Source organism: Monodon monoceros, unplaced genomic scaffold (genome assembly GCF_005190385.1).
Source record: "Monodon monoceros isolate NGI ecotype Baffin Bay Population unplaced genomic scaffold, NGI_Narwhal_1 Super_Scaffold_3, whole genome shotgun sequence".
Taxonomy (NCBI): domain Eukaryota; kingdom Metazoa; phylum Chordata; class Mammalia; order Artiodactyla; family Monodontidae; genus Monodon; species Monodon monoceros.
In genome coordinates, this window is record NW_021703780.1 from 60,284,116 (window position 1) to 60,308,740 (window position 24,625).

Here is a 24,625-nt window from a genome sequence, read left to right on the forward strand (position 1 = left end):
CCCTAGATCTCCTGTTAATCAGACATTGTACCTATTAGTCTAATTCTCTAATTTTCATATTTTTAATCACCTCTTATTTATTTCTTTTTGTTCCACTTTCTGTGAGATTTCCTCAACTTTATTTCTAGCCCTTCTATTAATGTTTTACTTTTGCTATCATATTTTTGTTTTCACAAGTTCTCTTTTGTTCTTTGAATATTCTTGTTATAGCCTTCTATATGTATCCAGTATCTTCTCATCTCCTAACTCTCTAAAAATATTAATGATAAGGGTTTTTTCCTGACTCTTCTTCTATCTGCATTGTCTTTTTTTCTTTTTCTTTCTTTCCTGTTTAGTTCTTTCAGTCTTTGGTGTTAGAAGTAGCCTTCAGATTCCTGATGATCGTTGGCTGGCTGTCCATATTAAAAGTGCAGCAACTTCTTGAGCTGTTAACCAGACTGACAGGCTTCTAGGAACTTACTGAGGGGAAGAAGTGGGTGGGTGGGAAGGTTGTCTGCCTTTTAGTACATATGTAAATTTTTCCTTTATACTGCTGTTTCAGGATGCAACTCTCTCCCTCTTGTTCAATCCAGTCTATTTCCAGATCAGAGGAGGCAGTTCCTCCCTGAATGGTTGGTGTGGAGGGGGATTTAGAAAGCCCAACTGCTTCTTGTAAAGATTTTCAAACTGCCCTTTCAGCCCCTCTTGCCACTGTCTCCCCAGGCCCCACTTTCAGAGGTATTTAGCATCCCTAAGTCCTAAGGAGCTCTGCCATGTGGGTTGGCTTGCTTCTGGGAACTCCCTGCTTCCAGCTAAGGTTTCAGCTTTCTAGGGTCTGCTCTGTCAGTTACCACTCATCTGTCTTCACTCTAATTTCCAGAGTGCTGTTATGTTCTCCATTATCATTGCCCTAGTGAATTTATGCTTTTTAAAAAATTCTTTTTACTATCATTTAAGAAGGATTTCCAAAAGGTTGGAGGTAAATACATGTCTTCAATCTGCCATATTTAATCAAAAGTCTTTTCATTTTTCATACCAGGGTTTACATTTAAAATTTTATAATTTTAAAAATGTAATGTATCCAAAATTAGGTGTGATTTATGCATGCATCTGAATCCCTTTGGTCAGTGGTTCTAAAAGTGTAGTTCCTCAGGCCATCAGCATTAGGCTCTGCTGGGAACTTGTGAGAAATGCAAATTCTTGGGCCCTACCCCAGACTTACCGAGTCAGAAACTCTGGACGTGCAGGCCAGAAATCAGATGCTTGAACAAGCTCTCCAGGGGGTCAGATGCGTGCTAGAGTCTGAGAACCGCTGCTGTTGGTGATGGAGGGATTCTGAACACTTGAGAAACACTACCCTACTCTCAACCTAAGCTTCAGATCCATCTCTTCAAATCCAAACCCACAAAGTGCCCAGCAGAGTGGCTGTTTTGAGATGGCTTCCTCTAACAGGATCCATCCTCCTGAGAAAATGTATGTGAACTCAGATGCTTTTTTCTTCCATGACACCTAGTTGTTTACTGCCTTAGACAGTAAACAGACTGGGATCCCTGAGGCCAGAAATGCTGGCAGACCAGGCACGGTATGAGAAGAAAAGAGTCAGAAGTAGAGAAGTTTGGAGAGGAGGGATGTAGTTGGGCCTCCTCCCTCTTCCATATTTTCAGCCATCAACAAGTTGAGAGAGGAGTTGCCAGCTTCCCTCAGGGCAGAAATCCTCGGGGAGCCTCATGGAACAGGAGGAACTTTGTTCTGAACCTCATGGTGCCAGAGGTTCTCAGCTGCCATCGCCCTCTTACCTTCAGAGCAACAGAGGCTGCCGATCATCCCACCCCACCTGTATGTGTGACTCCTCTGAGTTCCTCCGTCTGCGCCTCATCTCCCTACCTTCCCTTCTTCCCCTTCCCCACATTGGTGATGATCTTTGCACATTCTCCTTTGGAACAATCACAGCCACTGTCCCTCTGAGCTCTCTCCAAGGCACAGTTAATACTCCCTTTCCACCTTCCCTCCCAGGTATGTCTTCACTGTCATTTATACCTTTGAAGCCTTGATAAAGATACTGGCAAGAGGATTTTGTCTAAATGAGTTCACTTACCTGCGAGATCCTTGGAACTGGCTGGATTTTAGTGTCATCACCCTGGCGTGAGTATTTCTCCACACTGACTTGTATGTGCATCTGTGTAGGGCTTGTAGGTGTGTCCAGGCTGCCACTCTGGGGATGTTTCCTTATCTCTGTCCAGCTTCCTCTTTCGGGACTGTGTGGCCTAGGGTTTCTTTGCCAAAAACTGTTGCTTTGGGAGTCATTTTCTAGGGTTAGTCCCATACACTCAGGGAGAAGTTGGAGACCTCAGATCTGAGCTGATAACTGGCCTGTCAAAGTGGATCAGACAAGGCTCAGCCTTGTACCTACCAGATATGAACGTCTTTACCTGAGAACCAGTGCCTGAGAAGATGGGTTGGCCACACCCACATGCTTGAATATCCATCCACACATAGCACACGGAGCCTTCTAGATCACAATACATCTTCTCAGAGGGGCCATTCTGGAAAATATTGCCTTAATTAAATCAGTGTTCATGTCAGTCTATAAGTGGAAGTGCTAGTAGGTTCTCAGTGTCTGTTCTGGGTCCTTCCTAGGCTGGTGTTACCCAAAATTGTCCTTATTTATGCTGCCTGAATTCCCAAGTACCTCTTCTTGCAGAGATGCTGACTGACTTCTGGTCCTACAGGTATGTTGGTGAAGCCATAGATCTCCGAGGGATCTCAGGCCTGCGGACGTTCAGAGTCCTTAGAGCTTTAAAAACAGTGTCTGTGATCCCAGGTGAGCCGCTTTAACCAGTACATTTACTCATAGAGCTTATGTTGGTTTCCACAGCCTAGTGTCCCACTTTGATTTTCACAAGAGCCCTATAAATTTCTGGGACATGGACTACTGTCCCCATTTAAGAGACAAAGAAACTGAGGCCCAGAGAGTAGAAAACACAATCCCAAATCCTCATCACTAGAGGCATTTGTGACCTGGAAACCTCATGTCCTGATTCTCAGCCAGCACTCTGTCCACAGTACCCCATGGTGTCCGTAAAGAACAAGAAGGTCAAGTCTTCGTTTTATGTTCTCATTGTGGGGTTCAGGCAAGCCTCCAGTCAGATTCTCATTTATACTTTAAACCAAAATGTAAACTTGGAAACAGTGAAGAAGGAAAAACGCAGTCCTAGGCTCTGGTGAGTATCTTCCCCATTTCCATGGATCTGAAAATTTGGGCCTCAGCCCTGTCTTTGGACCCACAGAAGAGAAAATAATGAGACAATTCTTGATTACAGGCAATTCAGAAACAAAAATAGTGTACCAGGGCTTATCTTACCAGGCCTCCAATAAGTAGCCCAGTGATACTCCTCATCTTCCACTGGGTTGATGGAGGGGATAGTGAGGCCAGAGAACAGGTAACAGCCCTGAGATGGGACTCAATGCTTCTCCCTTGTGGCCTGATGGGTTATCTCCCCTCCCTCACCCCTGAGAACCCATGCCCTCATCTGGGAAATAGAAATACTCACGCTAGAGTAGAAGTCCCTTTCCGCGGTTCTGTGACTGTTTCTGCAGGGAACGACTGAAAAGTCTTTGCCAACTTCCACTGGACAAGCTTCTTCATGAAGAAAATCAGAGCAATAAGTAGTCAGTTCTGCTGCTTGGTACCTCTCTCACCTACTCCCAGCCAGGAAGACCCTGAGTCTTGTCTACAAGACCTGGCCTATCCTGACCCTCCTCCTCTCCCTGCCTCATCTCTCTCCTGTACCCATCTCATACCACATTCCAGAATCTGCCTGTGGTTCCACAGACACTCAAAGCTTTTGCTCATTGCCCAGCCCTGGGCCATGCTGCTCCTCTGTCAGGAAATCCCTCCTCCTCTCTTCACTCAACTCATATGCATCCTCAGGGCTCTGCCACGCTCTGACCTCCTCAAGGAGACTCCCTGGTCCTTCCCATCTTCCCCACCCTCCACCCCATTTTACCCCGACTCCCAGGCTTCTGTGAGGGGCTGTTCCTCTGTGTGCCCACCTGCTCAATAATGCTATGGAGTTTCCCCTCACTCATCAGACAGCCCCACCACAGGCCAGTGCCTTAACCATTGCTCGGCTCCCAGAGGGGACCACATGGGGCAGGGGGTGTGCTCAATGGGTTATTTGTTGACCAAAATGAGAATGCAAGGCTAGATCACAGTCTGCTTCCCTGGTTAGAGCTCTTTCTGCTACCTGGGAAGCTGCTTTCCCGAAGAAGGTGTTTTCCTTTGCCAGAGCAACAAATCATCTTTCCTTAAACAAGCAGGGGCCCCATCTTTGCTGCCAGCTGTGCTACTTCTCAGATTCTCTGTTTCTTCCTCAGTGACTCTCAGTGTCCCTCATGGCTTCACACTGTTATGTACATCTGTGTCTTTGCATCTCTGTCTCATTCTATCTCCCTTGCATGTCTCTCTCTCCCCCTCTCTCCCTCCTTTCTTCCTCCTCCTCCTCCTCCCTTTCTCTTTCTCTTTCACTCACTCACACACACACACTCACACACACTGAGGTACGTGTGTCCCCAGCCTTGAGCTGCCTCCCAGGACTGAGATAAGGACAGAAAAACAGATACCAAATGACTGGAATGAAGTTAGTAGCCTCACGCCTAGTGTAGTGCCTGGAACATAGCAGGTACTCATCAATTACTTTTTAAATTGAATTGCTACTCTCCAGAATTTATTAGCTTTAAAATGAAATGCATTGCCTGGATATCAGTTGCTTCATCTTTACAATGGGACAATAATCTCTGTCTGCCTCTCAGGCTTATTGCAAGGTTCAGATGAGAAACTGGGGTTGGAACTACCCTAGAGTTTGTAAAATACCTCACACCTGTGTGTAGTGAGAGGGTAGGATGGCTAAGATGCAAGTGTGCCAGGCACACATGTGTGTTCTGCGTGTGGCACCTCATCCACGTGAGAGTATCAGTGTCATCTTCCCACAGGGCTGAAGGTCATCGTGGGAGCCCTGATCCACTCGGTGAGGAAGCTGGCTGACGTGACCATCCTCACCATCTTCTGCCTGAGTGTCTTTGCCCTGGTGGGCCTGCAGCTCTTCAAGGGCAACCTCAAGAACAAATGTGTCAAGAATTGCACAGTTGTCAACGAGACGGCCAATTACTCTTCTCATGAAAAACGGGAGTGGAATTTCTGTCATAGGGACCCAGGTCTGGTTGGCAGGGGGTGTGAAGCCCCTGCATACCTGTATAGACATATATTTTGATTCCTCTTTTCTGCTGAAATTCTTCTCATGAGTTGTGTTTTACTTTTGGACCCCCCCATTCTCTGTTGCCAAATTTCCTTTTACAAGGAAATGAGCTATAAATCCAGAGGCAGGTCATTCTGCCTCTGCTGAAGGAAGCTCAAAGCTGAAGCCACTGCTCAGCTTTTCTCTTCCCAGATGAGACATTTCCCCTTCCAGGCGTCCCAGCATATCCAGTGAGGGCACATGGCCAAGGGCTCTCTCCTCACTCTGGCAGAAGACTCAGCAGGTGTTGATTTCACCACTCAAGGCTTGAGTTGAGGGTTGAGAACCATGTGAGGCTTTCAATTCTTGCTTTATTTTGCAGATTTCTACACCAACAAACCAGGCACTTCTGATCCCTTACTGTGTGGCAATGGATCTGATTCAGGGTGAGTACCCAAGCCATGACATAGCACCAATGCCCAGCAGCCCTTTCTCCTTCTTGTCATCAGCTTTTTCTGGGTGAAGCCTGGGTTGCAAGTCCTGAGGAAGATGTAGAAATTAATAAGTCATGGCCTCTGCCATCCCAGGCTCATGAGGAGGGAGTGTATGAGTTAGCTCTTGCTGTGTAACAAACAACCCCAAGATTTTGTGGCCTAAAACACCAGCCATTTACTTAGCTCAGGATTCTGCAGATCTGTACATTGAGCTGAGATCAGTCTACTGTTCTTCTGATATTGACTGGGCTCATTCATGCATCTGCAGACAGTAGATGGATTAGCAGGGGCCTGGCTGATCTAGGATGGCCTCAGCTGGGGTGTTTTGTCTCTGCTCCATGTGGTCTCTCACCCCCCCCCCCATCAGACTAGCCCAGGCTTATTCTTCTGGTGGAGGCAGGATTCCAAGAGAAAGAGTGGAAGTGTTCCAGGTCTCTTGAGGCCTAGGCTTAAACTGGCATAATGTCACTTCTATTGCATCCTATTGACTAAAGCAAGGCACAGGCCAGTCCAAATCCAAGGAATGGGGGAATAGACTCCACCTGTTGCTGGGAGAACCTGCGACATCATATTAAAAGGGGTGTGGAGACAGGGATGGGAATAATTGTGGTCATTTTTACAAACAATCTGCCCCAGGAAGGAACAAATATTTATTAAATATGTTTTATGTCAAATGCTCTACATTTAATTACGACTCTATCACATGGGTTTCATTATCCTCACATAGCAGAGGAAGAAACACATGCATCAGACTTTGCAGTTTCAAATTCTTGCAGAGACCAGACACATAACAACAAATGTGAGGAGTAGGCTGGGTGGGAACCATGATCATGAGAGTTCATGCTCCATCTAAAGGGGTAGCCACTTCTCAGTTCAGCTTTTGGTTGTCATGTGGAAATGTGGGTCCACTGTTTCCAGAACGTCCAAGTTTTTAAAAGAGAGACAGGAAATTTCAATTTTTATGTAAACTCTCTTAACTATAAACATTGGCTACCAATTTCAGAAAATGTCTACATATTGTGGGCCAAACAAAATATTTTAGCAATGCAAATTCAGCTAGCAATCTGCCAGTTTGTGAGCTCTGATGCATATACATAAAGATGCTATGCTGTGAAGTACAAGTGCTGTCCTAGAGGCTCCCTGGGCTGGGGAAACACAGCGAGGTGATGGTGTGAGGCAGGGAGGATGTCAGCGAAGGTTTCCTAGAGGTGGTGACTGAGGTGAGATTGAAGGGTAAACAGGATGTCTTCAGGCTTGATGGACAAGAGATGGTTTGGATGGAGCCTTTACTTTTTTAATTTTTTTTTAATTAATTAATTTATTTTTGGCTGTGTTGGGTCTTCGTTTCTGTGTGCAGGCTTTCTCTAGCTGCGGCGAGCGGGGGCTACTCTTCATCGTGGTGCGCGGGCTTCTCATTGTCGTGGCTTCTCTTGTTATGGAGCACAGGCTCTAGACGCGCAGGCTCAGTAATTGTGGCTCACAGGCTTAGTTGCTCCACGGCATGTGGGATCTTCCCAGACCAGGGCTCAAACCCGTGTCCCCTGCATTGGCAGGCAGATTCTTAACCACTGTGCCACCAGGGAAGCCCGGATGGAGCCTTTAGATAGCAGAACAGAATTTGAGACAAAGCAAAGGGGTAGAGGGCCCCTCATGTCTGCCTGCTGCTTTGACCACGGGAACAGGTGTGAGCAGAAAGAGATCAGGCAACAGATCAGAAAGACTCATCCCTCCCATCTCCATGGCGAGGGGGTCTGGAACCCCGAGCCCACACAACCCCCTCCCTGAGTGGCTAACAGCCCTATATTGCACAAGTGGAGGTGGGTGGGAACTTTATGGAGTTCTGCCTTCATCAGCTCCCCAGGAAAACAATCTCAGCTAGAGCTGAGGGGTGGGACTAACAGGAGAATTTGAGCAACACAGGCCCCTTGGCCTCTTTCTTCACAAATGCACTTGGCATTTGGTTCTTGAGTTCAGGAAGAGGGTTGTTCTGATGTCAGTTTTTATTTGCATTTGACTTAAATTGAAACCGAGGACCCGTCAGTGTCCTCCTCCTGTCTGGATTATGGCATTTCTCATGAGGATGGTTCCACAGTAGCCCACGCACTGACTGTGGTAAAGCTGTGGGGTCCATCCATGGGGCCCCTCTCCAACTCTGAGAGAGACCAGCTATCCTGCTGCATAGGTCCTGGCCAGGTGGGGAAGGAGTGGATAGGGCTGGGATGTTAAGTAGAGGCCAGCTTAGATGATGGGCAGAGTGAGCCCTGACAGGCATGCTGTGAACACCGAACCTGGGTTCTGTGCTGAGCTGCAGAGAAGCCAGAGCCCTGAGCAAAAGCCCACACTGACCAGTGACACTGCAGGGAGAAAGTCCAGGGTCTCAAAGTGGAGAACAAGTACCAGGAAATACTTGATGATTTTCAGCATTCTTTCACATACATTATTCTACTCCATCTTTTTGGTAGCTTCAGATTAAAAACACCAAGAAATTTATTTCTGCATTTGACATACAATATTTGCTATGCTGAAGGCATCTTGCAAGAGCCTTTACACCGTGGTCTCATTTAATTCTCTGAGCAGTTAGCTGTTGATGTGTAGCAGCTATAGAGGTGTTCTACGGCAGACATAGAAATAGGCTGCCCTTAGTGTTAACTAGCAAACCTACAGGTAATGGGTTAACTAGCTCCTTGGGAGAGCAGAACCAAGAGACTGTCTTTATATGAGGGTCTACAGAGTCTGGAAACTCGCAAATCTTCAACCAAGGTTGGAGACAGAATTGGGATTTAGTTATAATCAAGTTGTCAGGCCCTAATCAATTGTGTGGGTTCCTGGATGTGTGTTTGTATGGATGTCTGGAATAAGAAGACCCCCCAGGGTTGGTGTTGGTGGAGGAATCCTGAAGTAGAATCCAGAACTACAAAAAAGGTGCTACTGTCTCCTCACCCAGGCCATCTCACTGGGGTGCAGGGGAGCACTCACATGCCTCATGCTTAGAGATGGTTCGTGATACCAACTCACCCTCTTACTGTGAGAGAGAGGGCAGTGCAGCCCTCGCCATCCCAGTGCTCACCAGGCAGTCATCTTCAATTTGGCCTTCCTTCATAGGTCAGTCTTCATAAACTACTTGACAGTTATATTTCTCCTTTTAAATAAATCCATTGGCATCTGTGTCCTTTTAGACAGCTGACTTCTTCCCCCCAGCTTCCACATCTGTTTTTTTTTTTTTTACATCTTTATTGGAGTATAATTGCTTTACAATGGTGTGTTAGTTTCTGCTTTATAACAAAGTGAAACACTTATACATATACGTATGTTCCCGTATCTCTTCCCTCTTGCATCTCCCTCCCTCCCACCCTCCCTGTTCCACCCCTCTAGGTGGTCACAAAGCACCGAGCTGATCTCCCTGTGCTATGCGGCTGCTTCCCACTAGCTATCTATTTTACGTTTGGTAGTGTATATATGCCCATGCCACTCTCTCACTTTGTCCCAGCTTACCCTTCCCCCTCCCCATATCCTCAAGTCCATTCTCTAGTAGGTCTGTGTCTTTATTCCCATCTTACCCCTAGGTTCTTCATGACATTTTTTTCCCCTTAGATTCCATATTTATGTGTTAGCATACGGTATTTGTCTTTCTCTTTCTGACTTACTTCACTCTGTATGACAGACTCTAGGTCCATCCAACTCACTACAAATAACTCAATTTCGTTTCTTTTTATGGCTGAGTAATATTCCATTGTATATATGTACCACATCTTTATCCATTCATCTGATGATGGACACTTAGGTGGCTTCCATGTCCTGGCTATTGTAAGTAGAGTTGCAATGAACATTTTGGTACATGACTCTTTTTGAATTATGGTTTTCTCAGGGTATATGCCCAGTAGTGGGATTGCTGGCTCATATGGTAGTTCTATTTGTAGTTTTTTAAGGAACCTCCATACTGTTCTCCACAGTGGCTGTATCAATTTACATTCCCACCAACAGTGCAAGAGGGTTCCCTTTTCTCCACACCCTCTCCAGCATTTATTGTTTCTAGATTTTTTGATGATGGCCATTCTGACTGGTGTGAGATGATATCTCATTGTAGTTTTGATTTGCATTTCTCTAATGATTAATGATGTTGAGCATTCTTTCATGTGTTTGTTGGCAGTCTGTATATCTCCTTTGGAGAAATGTCTATTTAGGTCTTCTGCCCATTTTCGGATTGGGTTGTTTGTTTTTTTGTTATTGAGCTGCATGAGCTGCTTGTAAATTTTGGAGATTAATCCTTTGTCAGTTGCTTCATTTGCAAATATTTTCTCCCATTCTGAGGTTGTCTTTTGGTCTTGTTTATGGTTTCCTTTGCTGTGCAAAAGCTTTGAAGTTTCATTAGGTCCCATTTGTTTATTTTTGTTTTTATTTCCATTTCTCTGGGAGGTGGGTCAGAAAGGATCTTGCTGTGGTTTATGTCATAGAGTGTTCTGCCTATGTTTTCCTCTAAGAGTTTTATAGTTTCTGGCCTTACATTTAGGTCTTTAATCCATTTTGAGCTTATTTTTGTGTATGGTGTTAGGGAGTGTTCTAATCTCATACTTTTACATGTACCTGTCCAGTTCTCCCAGCACCACTTATTGAAGAGGCTGTCCTTTCTCCACTGTACATTCCTGCCTCCTTTATCAAAGATAAGGTGACATATGTGCGTGGGTTTATCTCTGGGCTTTCTATCCTGCTCCATTGATCTATATTTCTGTTTTTGTGCCAGTACCACACATCTGTTTTTAAAAAAAGGATTATTGAGATGATTAAATTATAACATTTGTAAAGCACTTAGGAGTGAGAGAGGCACACAGTACGTGCTCAGTTATTGGACAGTGGTGGGTTTTTTTGTTTGTTTGTTTGTTTGTTTTTTGCGGTACGCGGGTCTCTCACTGTTGTGGCCTCTCCCGTTGCGGAGCACAGGCTCCAGACGCGCAGGCTCATTGGCCATGGCTCATGGGCCCAGCCGATCTGCGGCATGTGGGATCTTCCCGGACCGGGGCACGAACCCGCGTCCCCTGCATCAGCAAGCGGACTCTCAACCACTGCGCCACCAGGGAAGCCCGGAAAGTGGTGTTTTGATTGTTGCATGTAATTGGTCAGTGAACTTGGCTAACTGTGAGTCCTTTGAAAGACAACTCTGCAGGTGATGCCAACTGGCTCAGGTTTTACTGACTCTGCCTCCCCTGGTGTCAATTTGCAAAGAGCTCACCATCTTATGGGGTCATGTCTGGGCAGCCAGCTAGCCTCCTCCAGGCCATTTCCCTTTGCATGAAACTCTGACGTGAAGGTATTATGTTACCAGGGTGGGGTGGGGCGGGGGGGGGTACCTCTTCTAGGGCCCGAGATGAGATCTTGTCTAACACTCAGAAATGAATCATAGGGACTTCCCTGGTGGCACAGTGGTTAAGAATCCACCTGCCAATGCAGGGGACACGAGTTCGACCCCTGGTCTGGGAAGATCCCAGATGCTACGGGGCAACTAATCCCGTGTGCCACAACTACTGAGCCTGCGCTCTAGAGCCCGCGAGCCACAACTGCTGAGCCCACGTACCACAACTACTGAAGCCCGCACGCCTAGAGCCCATGATCCACAGCAAGAGAAACCACCGCAATGAGAAGCCTGCGCACCTCAACGAAGAGTAGCCCCTGCTCGCCACTAGAGAAAAGCCCGTGTGCAGCGACGAAGACCCAACGCAGCCAAAAAAGAAAAAAAAGAATCGTCTGAGGAAACGTGCATATTGACAAAATAAAACACTTTTTTGTAAATGAGTGTTTGAGCAGACAGCAGCAGGGTAGGGAACCTAGGAGAACTGCTCTGCCTCATGGCTTGCGGTCTCAGGATTTATGGAGGTTGGGTTAACTTTCTGGGTTGTCTCTGGCCAGTCATTTTGCTTGTGCCCATATTTGGTCTGACTCAGGGCCCTTCCTGGCTGCACACACATCTCTCAGTCAAGACAGTTACTATCACGAGGGTGTCTGGGAGGTTTGCAGGACTATTATGGGTTGGCGCCTCCTCCGTCCTTTTTTCCCCTCCCAAATTCTTCTGGTTGGTTTTGGTGGCAGCTTGTTGGTTCCATGTTCCTTATTGAGACCTCTTGTTGTGAGACAACTCACGTAAGCAGTTCTAACCTGGCCAGGACGGGTGGTTTCAGTCAGTAATTCCCTAACATTATCGTCCCCATTTAATGGGCAAGAGAAACTGAGACCTAAAGAGACTGAATGTCCAAGGTCACTCACCTAATAAGAGGTAGGCTAGGCCTTGAACTCCAATCTTTGACTTCAAACCCTCAGGTCTTCCTACAACTCTGGACTGTCTTGCCCGCACTAAGTGGGAGGCTGTGCAATTGACAACCTTCTCTGTTCTTGCTGCAGCCACTGCCCTGAAGGTTATTTCTGCCTTAAAACATCTGACAACCCAGATTTTAACTATACCAGCTTTGACTCCTTTGCTTGGGCTTTCCTCTCACTGTTCCGCCTCATGACACAGGATTCCTGGGAACGCCTCTACCAGCAGGTATTGATCTGCATGTCCCCATACAGACTCGGTTGGAGGCTGGGGCATTGGCTGCATGGCTACATTCTTCCTGGAGGACCCTGACCATGTCAGGGGCCCAAGTTCTCTAGGTACAAGTCTCTCTTCTTTCTTTTGAATCTGCAGACCCTGAGGGCTTCTGGGAAAATCTATATGTTTTTTTTCGTGCTTGTTATCTTCCTGGGGTCTTTCTACCTGGTCAATTTGATTTTGGCTGTGGTCACCATGGCATATGAGGAGCAGAACCAGGCAACCACTGATGAAATTGAAGCCAAGGAGAAGAAGTTCCAGGAGGCCCTTCAGATGCTCCGGATGGAGCAGGAGGTCAGTGAGGGGTGGATCTTTGTGAAATCTGTTGCAGGTTGTACATTGTTGGGCAGATATCTGGACTAGCCTCTTAGAGTAAGACTGTCATTTTAGGGAACCATAGGAAGATTCGTCTTATCTCAGGGACCATCTTAGGTTAGACTTTCTCATAAAAAATGAATGAAGAGCCTGTGCAACTGATTCATTGAGGGGTGCTCTTAGGAGGAGACTGAAGGAAACAGGATGGGACAGGGGAAGAATTAAACAAGGAAGTGACCTCAGCTAGATACTACCTTTGGCCTGATCCCATGGGGAGCTCCAGGGCATGACTTGTTCCACAGGGTTACCCCTACCTGGAGGCAAGAATGCTGGCCCTTTGTACCTCCATACTTGCTCCAGCCAAATGTATAGTCAAAGAAAGTGTTCTGCAAATCCTGCAGCTGTAACCCATTAGTAACTAACATTCAAGCAGCTTGAGATGAGGGTACTGACCTGGTAAAAGAGATCTGGACAGGGCATCAACAGAGTTTACTACAGGGTGTGAATGAGGGAGGTGATCCAGAGGTGACTCTTCCTGCCATGTCTTAATCCAACCACCACCCAGACCCTAATCCTGATCTCCTCTGGTTTAGATGCCATCACCTCTGTGACACCCCGTGTCTGGGGGACACACATTTATGCTAAGCTCATCCAGATACTGCTGTTCTCTCCTTTCAGGTGCTGGCAGCCCTGGGGGTTGACACAGCCTCTCTCCACTCCCATAATGGATCCCCTTTGGCCTCCAAAAATGCCAGTGTGAGAAGGCACAGAATGAAGCCAAGGGTGTCAGAGGGCTCCACAGATGACAACAAGTCACCCCAGACTGAGTCTTACAACGAGCACAGAATGGTAAGGGGCTCAGGTTTGTGCCTTAAAGGTGACCCACCTTTCCAGCTGCCATGGACAATATGCTGAAGTGGGAAGAGGTTTGTAGCAGAGAGATATCTGGAGGCACAGAGACTAGGAGGATGTTTTGATAATACAGACCCTGCCTGCCACGCCCCCCAACCAATGGTAGCCTAAACTAGGACAGGGGCATTATGGATGGGGAAAAGGGTGGATTATAAAGACTTTTATGGGGCCTCGAGGGAATAAACAAAATTGGGACTGTGGAATGTTGGAAAAGAAGGGAGAAGTCCAAAATGCCTCCCAGGTTTCCAGATTGGGCAGTTAGGTAGGTGGTGATTCTAAGGCAGTAGCACTGGAGAAGAACCCTGGATTGTTTGTGACCTTGAACATGCTGACCTTGAGGTGTCTGTGGACCTGTGGACATCAAGGGTCAGCTTCCTTCTGACACTCTGATCTGCAGTTCTGGAGCAGGAGTGTGGTCCTTGTTCGTGGTGCTGAAATCATTTACAAGCTTCTTTCCGACCTCATGCCTCAGTCCCTGCAGCTCAAATTCTCCCCTACTGTTGGCACAGGAGATCCCAGCACCTGTCTCTGTGATAACAATCCAGCCTGGGAATAACTTCAGTACCTCACTTCAGACCCTGTAGCAATTCTCCCCACCATCATGACCCGCTACCTCCTGCTCCAAGATTCCCTGTACTCACCAAGTTTCCTCCCACCAGCTCCTTCTCCCTTGAAAGTCCTATGTACCCCAAATATACCCTTTCCACAGGCCTAAGAGATAATAACCCCTTTGTGGTAGAGTAGATCCCACAATAACAGTATGGGAAAGGGGATCAACATGGCTATTTTTCAAGGCTGCTGACGCTCACTTCTCTCCCGATCTCTTTTCCTTGTGCTCCTCTGAAGGATGTTCTACTTTTTGGAATAGGATCTCTACAACCCCCAGACTTCCGTGTTCATGGACATACACAGGCACACTCCCATGCACACTGACCTCAGTGACACGGACACTTCAGCATTTATCAGAGTCTGTGCCCTTCCCTTCCCTGCTCTGCCTCTTTTGAGCAGCACCTGATATGGACAGGGCACAGTTCAGAAGCTGTTTCAAAGGGGATTTGACTAGGGCTCTGACAACCATGGAACAGGATGAATCACAGCTTCCGTGGACGTGTCAGTGACACTCTGAATTGGGCTTTAATTTCTCCTATTCAGTCAGCCTCGCACAGATTAGCACTTGGATGTCCAATAGTTGTCTGGTGTGTGTCTGTGTGCTTGTATCTCCAGCTAGGTTTACCTTCAAAAGGAAAAAGAGGAACCATGTTTTGTTAATTCAACAACACTAGGTGCTTGTTATAAAGAGTTGACTAAAACACAGTCCATTTCCCAAGGACTTCCATTTGGGTGGAGGAGGAAGATATAAAAATAGCTGTGTGTTGAGTACTTTGTTAGGGACACATAGGTGGTGTTTGGGGAATAGAAGAGGAAACGTCTACTCTTATGAGGGCGAGGGTGTATCAGGAAAGGCTTCATGGAGGAGGGGATAATTTAAGTGAATAGTAAATAGTGAGTAGGGGTGTCCTCTAGTAATTGAGGACTGGGAGGGTTTGGGGAGGAATATTTTCCAGGCAGAAAGGAGGTCATGTTTATGCAAAGACAGGGAGGCATTGTTTGGGTACTTCCTTTATACTAACTGATTAACTGGAGTCCATTCAATAAGGCATCCCCTTCCTTCTTTCCCAGGTGTGTTATTGTAGTAAACAGACCATAGGAAGTTTTAATAAAAAGCCATTTTCTGACCAGTAGTAATGAGAGAGAGGTTGGGGGTAGCACTTAGCAGAGAGACACAGCAGGGGTTTCAGGGAACACACAGGAAACCAGTTGGTTTGCTTGGAGGATGCATTTTAAAGGCACGTCCGATACTTAGATTCAGAGTTCATTGTCCACCATTTGTCAAATAGGTTAATTGTGAAATATTAGTTGGTGGCCAAGGAGGCACTGCTTGCCAAATACGGGACCAAAATTTTCTTCTTAGTTTCTTGGTTTGCTTAGTGCCCAAGTGCATATAACTCAGTTGTCCCATCTTTAATAAGGATATGCCAATTCTGTACCTTTGCTTCAAAACTAGGAAGGATTCGTGGATTTTTATGAGTTCAATGTCCTTGGACATATATTCTAGGCAAAAAGCGCTGTGTTTTTTGTTTTTTAAATTAATTAATTAATTAATTAATTTTTGGCTGTGTTGGGTCTTCGTTGCTGCGCATGGGCTTTCTCTAGTTGCGGTAAGCGGGGGCTACTCTTCGTTGCGGTGTGTGGGCTTCTCTTGTTGCGGAGCACGGGCTCTAGGTGCGCGGGCTTCAGTAGTTGTGGCGCACGGGCTTAGCTGTCCCGTGGCATCTGGGATCTTCCTGGCCCAGGGATGGAACCCGTGTCCCCTGCATTGGCAGGCGGATTCTTAACCACTGTGCCACCAGGGAAGTCCCTAGTGCTGTGGGGGACTTTAATACTGAATTACAGTGATGGTTGTTGAACAGGACTGGGCTCCAAATGATCAAGAAAGCAAATTTCACTTCTGTGGGAGAGGGGGATAGGTCAGGAGAGCTTTAATTGACAAAGTGTCCCAACTTTAGTAATTTAGTAAATAAAAGGAATTAAGGAAGGGGGAAAAATTCAGCAATATGATCAGAGTTTGATAGGAAGTCAGTATTTAGATTTTAGAAGCACTTTCTATGAGCTGAGGACAGAATTGATAACTTGTCTGGTCAAGATCGTGGTCGTGGGAACTAGCCAACCCAGCACACTAACTCTCCAGGGGCTCTGGGCCTCTGAATTAGCTCCTTTCCTCTGGCAACTGTACGCGACACAGTTCCCTCGGAGGAAGATTTTGATGGGAAATGTTTATTGATTTGGAGGAATGGCACTATTCTTCCAGGAAATTAGGCTGCAACTCTCCCTTCAATCTCCCCATTGTTGACTGTTCAATGTCTGCCTCGAGGGATCCTAGAAGCTCATTATATTACAAAGCTCTTATCTTCTCCTTTGCAAAACAAACTCTCACACCCATATAGGCTGGATCTAATGAATTGTCGAGCCTAATTTTCAGAAAATAAGAGCACTCATTTGTTCAACAACCCTTTACTAAGCTTGTTCCTGTACTGGTGTACATAACTGTCTACTGAAGTCACAACTTTGCATTGAAGCAGGGAACTTAAGATACCTTTGTCCAGCACCATGGCCAAAGGCTGGCAAACAACTGACCCATCTGGGTGACAAGGTTGTCCTCTGACACATCCTTGGCCATGATGACCTATTTGCTGATCTTGAACACCTTGCAATCTCTTTTTGATCTTGGCCCTTTCCCAGGCTGTGTCAAGAATATTCTTTTCCTCTCTTTTCTCCCCATGTATACCTAGAATACCCCATAGGTCTGTGTCTTTAATTTTCTATGGGAAGGTCACGAGGCTGAGGGCAGGGAGGTGGGAGTGGGGGTGGGGGGGAAGTGTTGGGTTCCAGATTTGCCTGCAGGATGCTCTTCCAGCCTGCCTTCTTTCTTGCTCTTTTGGGGCAATGCCCAGTCTTTCCTAGGCCTCACCTCAGGGAGACACCAGGCTAGCCATGGCAGTGTGTTCCATTTCCAGGCCCCTGGCCGAGACATCTCATTCCCTGATGGGGTCACAGATGATGGAGTCTTTCCTGGAGACTGTCAAAGCCATCGGGGCTCTCTGCTGCTGGGTAGGGATGCAAGCCAGCAAGGCCCCCTCCCTAGGAATCCACTGCCTCAAACTCCCAGCCCTGGCTTAGGGCGTGGAGAAGATGGACCCCCAACATTGCCCACTGGTGAGCTTGAGCTTGCCCCTGGAGCCATCGAAGTCTCGGTAAGTTTGTGAACGCTCCAGACTCTTTGGGGCTGCTCTCCGGCTAGAGGCCTCAGGCCAAGAAGCCCTGAGTGTCACCCGTGGAAGGATCCTTTAGACATCACTCTGCCCAGCGCCTCCCATCTACCCCCATTTTACAGACAAGGCAGGTGAGACCCAGAGGGAGAGATTGGGTTTAACTGAGATCAAACAGGTTTTCTGGTTTACTCTGCAGGACGGTGATACAGACTATTTTCCAACTGACATCATTTTTTCCCCCAGAGTCTCTCTGTCCCTACTCACTATCATTGCTTTAGAAATAGGCCTGTTTGCTTCCTGGACGAGTGTGAAAAAAAAATGAAAGGTTCTTCTCTTCTTGCCTGTGACTCTGTGAAAACTACCTTGGGCTTGACAATTAAGACTCAGAGAAATCCTGGGAGGGGCCCCGGACAGATCTTAGCAGAAGCAAAGTATCCCTGACTTTAGTTGGAGAAGCAATAACTTGCCAAAATGCACAAATTAGGCAACAGTGACTAACTGGCCAGCACTCTTAATAGAATAATCACAGAGTGTAATGGCAAATCAGGGACTCCTCATTGGATTGGAGCTGTGATTTAATTTAAGCTCTCCCTCCATCTTCAGTAATGACGCTTCTAGTGTATTTTCTTTTTTTCAGTATGCGGGCCTCTCACTGTTGTGGCCTCTCCCGTTGCAGAGCACAGGCTCTGGACGCGCAGGCTCAGTGGCCATGGCTCACGGGCCCAGCTGCTCCGTGGCATGTGGGATCTTCCCGGACCGGGGCACGAACCTGTGTCCCCTGCATCGGCAGGCGGACTCTCAACCACTGCGCCACCAGGGAAGCCCAATTTTGGTTTTTTGTTGTTGTTGTTTTTCGCCTTCTGGCCAGCCCAGGACACACAGTGGTTTACAAACCGACTTGTGAGCTGACCATTATATGGCTCTAGTGACTTGGATAAGTCTTACAGTGTTACCTTAGCTCCATCTCTGACTGGATGCGTGGGATTCAGGGTCCCAGCAAGAAACAGATGAACCACTGCAGTGGGCAAGTGGAGAGGGTTTATGGAAGTATTTACAGAGATGTGCGCTGGGCTCAGGAACTAAGAAGGGGCAGTGAGTCGCCGAGGAACTAGCCACAGTGGGAAGCTGTAATAAGCCTAGGCTGAAGGGGTGAGGGGAAGGACCAGAGCCCAGCAAGACCTGCCCCTTTATGTGAGAGGCAGCCTGATGGAAGGTGGCCCAGCCACAGCCCAGCAGGGAAGAAGCCAGCTGGCAGATAGCCAGCTCCTCTCTCCTCCCAGCCTCGGATCTCCTGTCTGTCCCTCCCACTGGCCAAACCTGACCAGAACCAGAGGGTGAGGGTGATGCAGTTTGCTCAGGTCACCCTCCATGGGTACAGAGCAGGGCAGAGATGGTAGAGAGTAGGTCTCCAAGACCTACCAAGAGAATCACCAACCCAAAGTCCTCAAGTCAAAGCCAGCCTTCAGGGTCCTCTTGGAGGTACTTTAACTCTCTAGAAAATGCCTCATTCAGGAAACTGTGTTATTACTCTGTGGATTACCACTTTCCTGGATATTCCAGCGTTGATTCATTTTAGTGAAATTATCTGGCTAGTGCAAGATTAACTCTTTAATCCCTTCCATGTCACATGGACCTGAACATCAGTCACAGCTGTGCCATTTGCCAAGTGAGTCACCTTTAGCAAGTCCCTTAAATTCTTCAAGCCTCCATGTCTCCCCTTATAAAGACCTTATAAAAAGATTTCTAAATGGCTGAAGGGTTAAATGGAACCACAAAGTGCCTTCGTTTATATACACATCTGACCAATAACAGCAGTAGATGCTAGAACCTTTTGTTGAGTCCTCAAGGTTGAGAAATTTCTAAACTTTCTTTATATGTACTATATACCTATGAGCTTCACCTACAGCAAATGCTCAATAAATGCTTGTTGAATTTGGATTCTGAATGGTTAGTGCAGTGCTGAGTCAGCTACAATGGGCCTGGGACTCCTCACATCCAGGGTAAGTGTGTGACTAGAGTTAGGGCCCTGGCACAGAATCCAGACAGAACTTCCAATAAAGGCCCAGAGAGAGAAGAGTCAAAAGGATTGTGTCAGAAACTAAGAATTGAACAATCAAGACACAACAAATATTCCCTCAGAAAGAGAGAGACCATGTGGAATAGGAACTGGGTCATATGTTGGGAAGAGAAATGGGCCTCTTAGGAGGGAGGTCAAGGAAGCCTATCATGGAGTAGGAATTCTCTGTAAATGTCATATGCGCAGCCCGGCAGAAGTCCAATAATGACTGCCTGGCCTGATGCACCTGCAACTCCCACTACCCTTTGGTAGAAACCTCAGAGACCCTTGAGGCAGCCCCCTCCCCACCGTGGTGCCCAGGAACCTGTCTTAGGGAAGGACTCTGCAAAGCCTCAGGTGAGGCCAGGTCATCTGTTAGCTACGAACTCAGCCTCTGGTTGCACCCCAGCTCTGTGTCACGCTGTTCCTCACATCTGAGCTCTTACCCCAAGTTCATGGAGCAGCCCCTTTACTCCAAGCATGACTGCAGAGGACCGTAGCTTCACTGGGCAGCTCGCAACCACCCAAGAGAGGCCAATAAGAGGCTGAGTGATCTGTTTTTGCCACTGAAGACTTTAGGGGAATGTCTTGACTCTGTTTGTGTCCCAGCAGGCATCTGATGCAGGACAGAAGACTTACTTGACAGCAGAATACTTGAATGAACCTCTCCGAACCCAAAGGGCAATGAGTGTTGTCAGTATCATGACCTCTGTCCTCGAGGGTAAGTATTGCTCATTGGAACTTCCACTCACTGTGCCATGAGGAGTCCCCATATGAGCAGAAGATGGGATGCCCCAAACCTGTGTCGAAGAGCACCCATCTCTGTGTCCTGAGATACTCCTCATTTTCATGCCCTTGTCCCCATTACCCTTTATCAGTGTGGTTTTTAAAATGTGGATAAATTTTCAAAAACAATAGAATCCAGTGAATGAAATGCTCTAGTTCATTTCTTGTTCCAATTATCACTGGCTTCATATGTATTCACAAAACTGGATTTTAAAAAGTGATCCAGCAGGCACAGAGAATTTCAAGCTACCACTCAGGTATGCAAGAAATTTAACAGTCTTTAATTTTCAAACATGGAAAAATTGTTCCCATGTGTTTCATGGCAGTGACTTTTGTGGTTATAACTTAGTTTCTGTCTCAAGCTTGTGCTGAACATTAGAAGGCAGTTTAAGTAAATTAATCCTTCAGTTTAACTAAATCCTTGTCAATTTGGGGTTCCATCAATCAGGTGGGAATCCACTCAGCCTCCCCAGGGATGGATCTAAATTCTAACTGCTTACACCAAGCCACAGGGTGGAGGAAGAGAATGGCCACCTGGCACTCAAGTACCAAAGAGCATGGCTATATCCTTCTCACCCTGAGTATAAGACCTGTCTTCTTATCCAGCCTTTCTTTTGCCTCAGGGCATGGAAAACATGGCCTTAGTCATATCTAGTTATTTGTCTCCTCTGGACAAATTTAAAATGTCCTGAGCTGGAGGATGGAGAAAGGAGTTTGGATGTTGGTGTGTCCCTGAGAAGGGGCCCTGTGTACTCTCCTCCCAGCCCTGGGCTGAATTCTAACTGTAGGGGAGGGCATGGTGGACAACAGACAACAACAACAAAAAAATGTTTGAGTGATTTGAAAACAGAGCCAACCTGTACCTTACTTTCTAGGTGAAGCCGGAGGCGGCAAGTCTTAGACAGAGACCCTCATGCCTAGTATGACACAGAAACTGTAGGGTAGCATGGGCCAGTAACATGCCTGGGTAGAGAAGAACTGAGGCAGCCTCAAAGGGTGCCCTGTGGCCCCAGCATGACAGGAGAGTATCTGGATGATCACCTTGTTCCCATTGAAGGCTGCAGAAGGAGATGAGTGAGAGGCAAAGAGGGAACAGCCATCTCCATGGCTCTCCCACCAGCGACAACCAAATGGGAACATTGATGACTCAAGTGAAATACACTTGGCAATGACTTAGGACCAGCTCAACCCTCCACCAACCTTCAGCTCCCCAGAACTCAGACACAACTTCAGATAACGAAGTAGTAGCAGACGTTGAATTAACCAAAACAAAGTCCCCTGGTTGGAGACTTGAAGTATAAATTGAATTCAGTTACGGGAGAGAAAACCCCGTAAGCTACATTCCTTGCGTAACTGAGTTTGTGTTTTGAGAAATGTGTACCTATGCTAGCAACAGCAGTGTTGTTGTTATTTTTGCTCGTGGATAACTGTTTAATAATTACTCATCAGCAGAGCGAGGATTAGAGAGGTGGAGGAGGGAAGGTAGAGAGAAATGCTGGTCTGGAAGATTGAAGGGATGAAATGGAGAAACACAGGGCAGTGACAAGCTGGGACCAGTCAGCGTGGTTGTGTATTTTTCCCAACCAGGTTCAGTTGGTTGGGCACAGGTACAGAGTCATCTCCACGTTGGGTTTATTCAGAGTTGGGGTTTTGCCAGGCAAGTACAATGGAGGGGCGAGAGGGCAAGGGAACTGAGGTGTCTGCAAGGGAGTATAAAGGGGGTGGACATGAAATGTAAGCTGGGTAAGTTGAGAAGCAAAGACATGCATGACCTATGCGATGGATGGTTAAAAAGTGTACGGTCCATGGCTTGGAGGACTGAACGGGGACAGAGGTTGGGTTGCACTTGCTAGACTACAGGGGCTGAAAAAGGAGGAAAAGGGTGAGTGCTGAAGTGGAGATGGGAGGTGTTATAAGGTGTTATAATGGGAGTTGTAAGTAATGACAAGGTCTAGAAGCTGGCCATGGGGTGGGGGTCTGAGTCCATGCCCGGCTGACAGCTGTCATTGACCACACCTGTGATGCAGAACTCGAGGAGTCTAAACAGAGGTGCCCACCCTGCTTGACCAGCTTGGCTCGGAAGTATCTGATCTGGGATTGCTGCCCCACGTGGGTGAAGCTTAAGACCCTTCTCTTCGCGATTGTGACAGACCCCTTTGCAGAGCTCACAATCACCCTGTGCATTGTGGTGAACACCATCTTCATGGCCATGGAGCACTACGGCATGAGTCCCACTTTCGAAGCCATGCTTCAGATTGGCAACATTGTGAGTGCCCTGGCAGCCACTGCCTGTGCTGTCAGATCTGTGGGGCTCTGGGTGGGGTAGCAGCATGCCCTCATTCACTGGAGTGTTGATCTTGCTGGCTGAGAGCAGTGTGGGAGATGTGTAGACACTTAGTGCAGGAAGTCAAGTCTGGAGGACCAGGCTGAGCTGCTGGGAATTGTTTTGGACCATACAGCTCTCTAACTCCTTGTAGGCTGCAGACTTAGGTGGAAGGAGGGGTCCCAGAGGAAATGTGACTGCTCTTCTCCAGAAATCTCCCCCTTTCCCAGAATCCAGGGATGTGAAAATGATGCCAGTAGGTTCTGGGATACTGTGGAGCCAGCATGCCTTACGTTTCAGCAGCACCTAGGCTAAGAAGACACATGCTATGTAAAGTTGATATGAAAAGGGGAAATGGAAAGAGAAGGGAGAGCTTATTGCCAAGAAGTCATCATAGACCCCAAAGGGTCAGATGGAAGAGACCTCTGAGCCCGCACCTTGTTTTACAGTTGGAGAAGTTGAGGCAAGAAAGACCAAAGGCCTTTACCACTGTGACAGAGCCCAGTGCCATTTTTTAAAAAAGAAAGAAAGGCAGGCACTGTGTGGTGCTTGTGATGAGTCAGGTGCTTTATAAGTGTTTTCTCAGCGTCACAACGCGCTATGAGGCTATCACCACCCTCGCAGCACAAAAGAGAGCCTTAAGACTCAGAGAGGTTCAGTATCCTGCCCAAGGTAGCACAGGTGGGGAAGGTGGAGCCAGAGGTGACCCAGGTCTCTCTAGGGCACAGGACCTCATCGCCCCACCCCCACACCACGCTGACTTGCCTACAAAGGGCACTCAGTAGATGCTCTTTGCATCTCACAGTTGCCGTCTTGTGGCATCAGTCAAGTCCCTTAAACCCTCAGCCACTTCCTTCTCTGTAAAAGGGATGTAACTACCTCTGTTTCCCAGGCTGGCGAGAAGCTCTGATGAGAACAAATGCGAGAAAAACACCTGACTCTGATCTTTGGTTTCTTCCTTACCTGTCACCCTTCCCTGCTGGTTGTTGTGTGACCCAAGCCTGGCCCTGACCTCTCTCAATGTCAGAATTCTATCCTGTTTAAGACCATTAAAGATACTCAGAGCTGAAAGAAGCTTAGAGACAATGTATTATTATTGTTCTTACTAATAGCTATTATTGATTAATGAAGTACTGTCTGCCAGGACCTTTGCTAAGAATTGCGTATGCATTATCTCACTTAAAGCCCATTATACAGATGAGGAAATTGAGGTAGAGAGGATGCACTCCTTGTCCAAGCTTATACAAGCTAGGAATGGCTGAGTTGACATTTTTCTCTGGGTCTGTGTTGCCCCACGATCCCTGCTTTTAAACTACTGAACCAGATTGACTTCTCATTTACATAATTATATAATAATTATTATCCTAATGATTATCCACTTACTCCATGTCCAACACCATTCAAACGGAAACACTGAAGCATGGAAACACTAATGTGTATTCCCTGAGCACTGATCCAGAGATTTCTCTCTGCTGCCACACTGAGTGTTCCCATCCCCAATCCGTCAGGAGCCTGCAGATAATATAGAAACAGAATAAAAACGAGGTAAAGGGATTTGCCACTTTATAAACACGACATTTTCCCCCTGCTCTATTTGTCATTGTCACCCGACCCCACAGACCCTGCTGAGATGGATCCCTGTTTCTGTCCGCAGGTCTTTACCGTGTTTTTTACTGCTGAAATGGTCTTCAAAATCATAGCGTTCGATCCCTACTATTACTTCCAGAAGAAGTGGAACATCTTTGATTGCATCATCGTCACAGTGAGCCTGATAGAGCTGGGTGCGGTCAGGAAGGGGAGCCTGACAGTGCTGCGGACCTTCCGCCTGGTAATGTACTCTTTTGGCAACTTGGGGAACCTCCACGTGGACATCCAAGGAGGCTCCCCGCTGGAAACGGACTCTGTCCTTTGGGGACCGCACCAGCCAGCTCCCTCTTCCTCTTCGTTCCCTGTGGGAGGAGGCAGGGCATAGCTCCTGGGAGCCAGAGACGTGGTGCTTTGCACTTACTCAAAGTGGGGGTGTGCCCTTTCCTCTCTGGGCCTGGCTCCCCTCATCTGCGCTAAGAGGAGACTTCCTAGCACCCTCTTGTTCTCTTACCAAATAACAGTAAATGATAAT

At 47.1% G+C, this 24,625-nt stretch overlaps 1 protein-coding gene across 1 annotated transcript in view; it reads left to right on the forward strand.

Moving 5' to 3' along the window:
- The window catches only part of SCN10A (sodium voltage-gated channel alpha subunit 10), a 95,992-nt gene that overhangs the window by 36,798 nt on the left and 34,569 nt on the right, over positions 1-24,625 (forward strand). Inside the window, exons 8-18 of the mRNA XM_029244012.1 lie at positions 1,993-2,121; positions 2,709-2,800; positions 4,972-5,193; positions 5,596-5,659; positions 12,095-12,236; positions 12,381-12,578; positions 13,278-13,448; positions 17,024-17,323; positions 20,010-20,118; positions 22,211-22,449; positions 24,161-24,334. Coding sequence (XP_029099845.1) covers positions 1,993-2,121; positions 2,709-2,800; positions 4,972-5,193; positions 5,596-5,659; positions 12,095-12,236; positions 12,381-12,578; positions 13,278-13,448; positions 17,024-17,323; positions 20,010-20,118; positions 22,211-22,449; positions 24,161-24,334 — 1,840 coding nt within the window. The remainder of the gene's footprint in view (positions 1-1,992; positions 2,122-2,708; positions 2,801-4,971; positions 5,194-5,595; positions 5,660-12,094; positions 12,237-12,380; positions 12,579-13,277; positions 13,449-17,023; positions 17,324-20,009; positions 20,119-22,210; positions 22,450-24,160; positions 24,335-24,625) is intronic.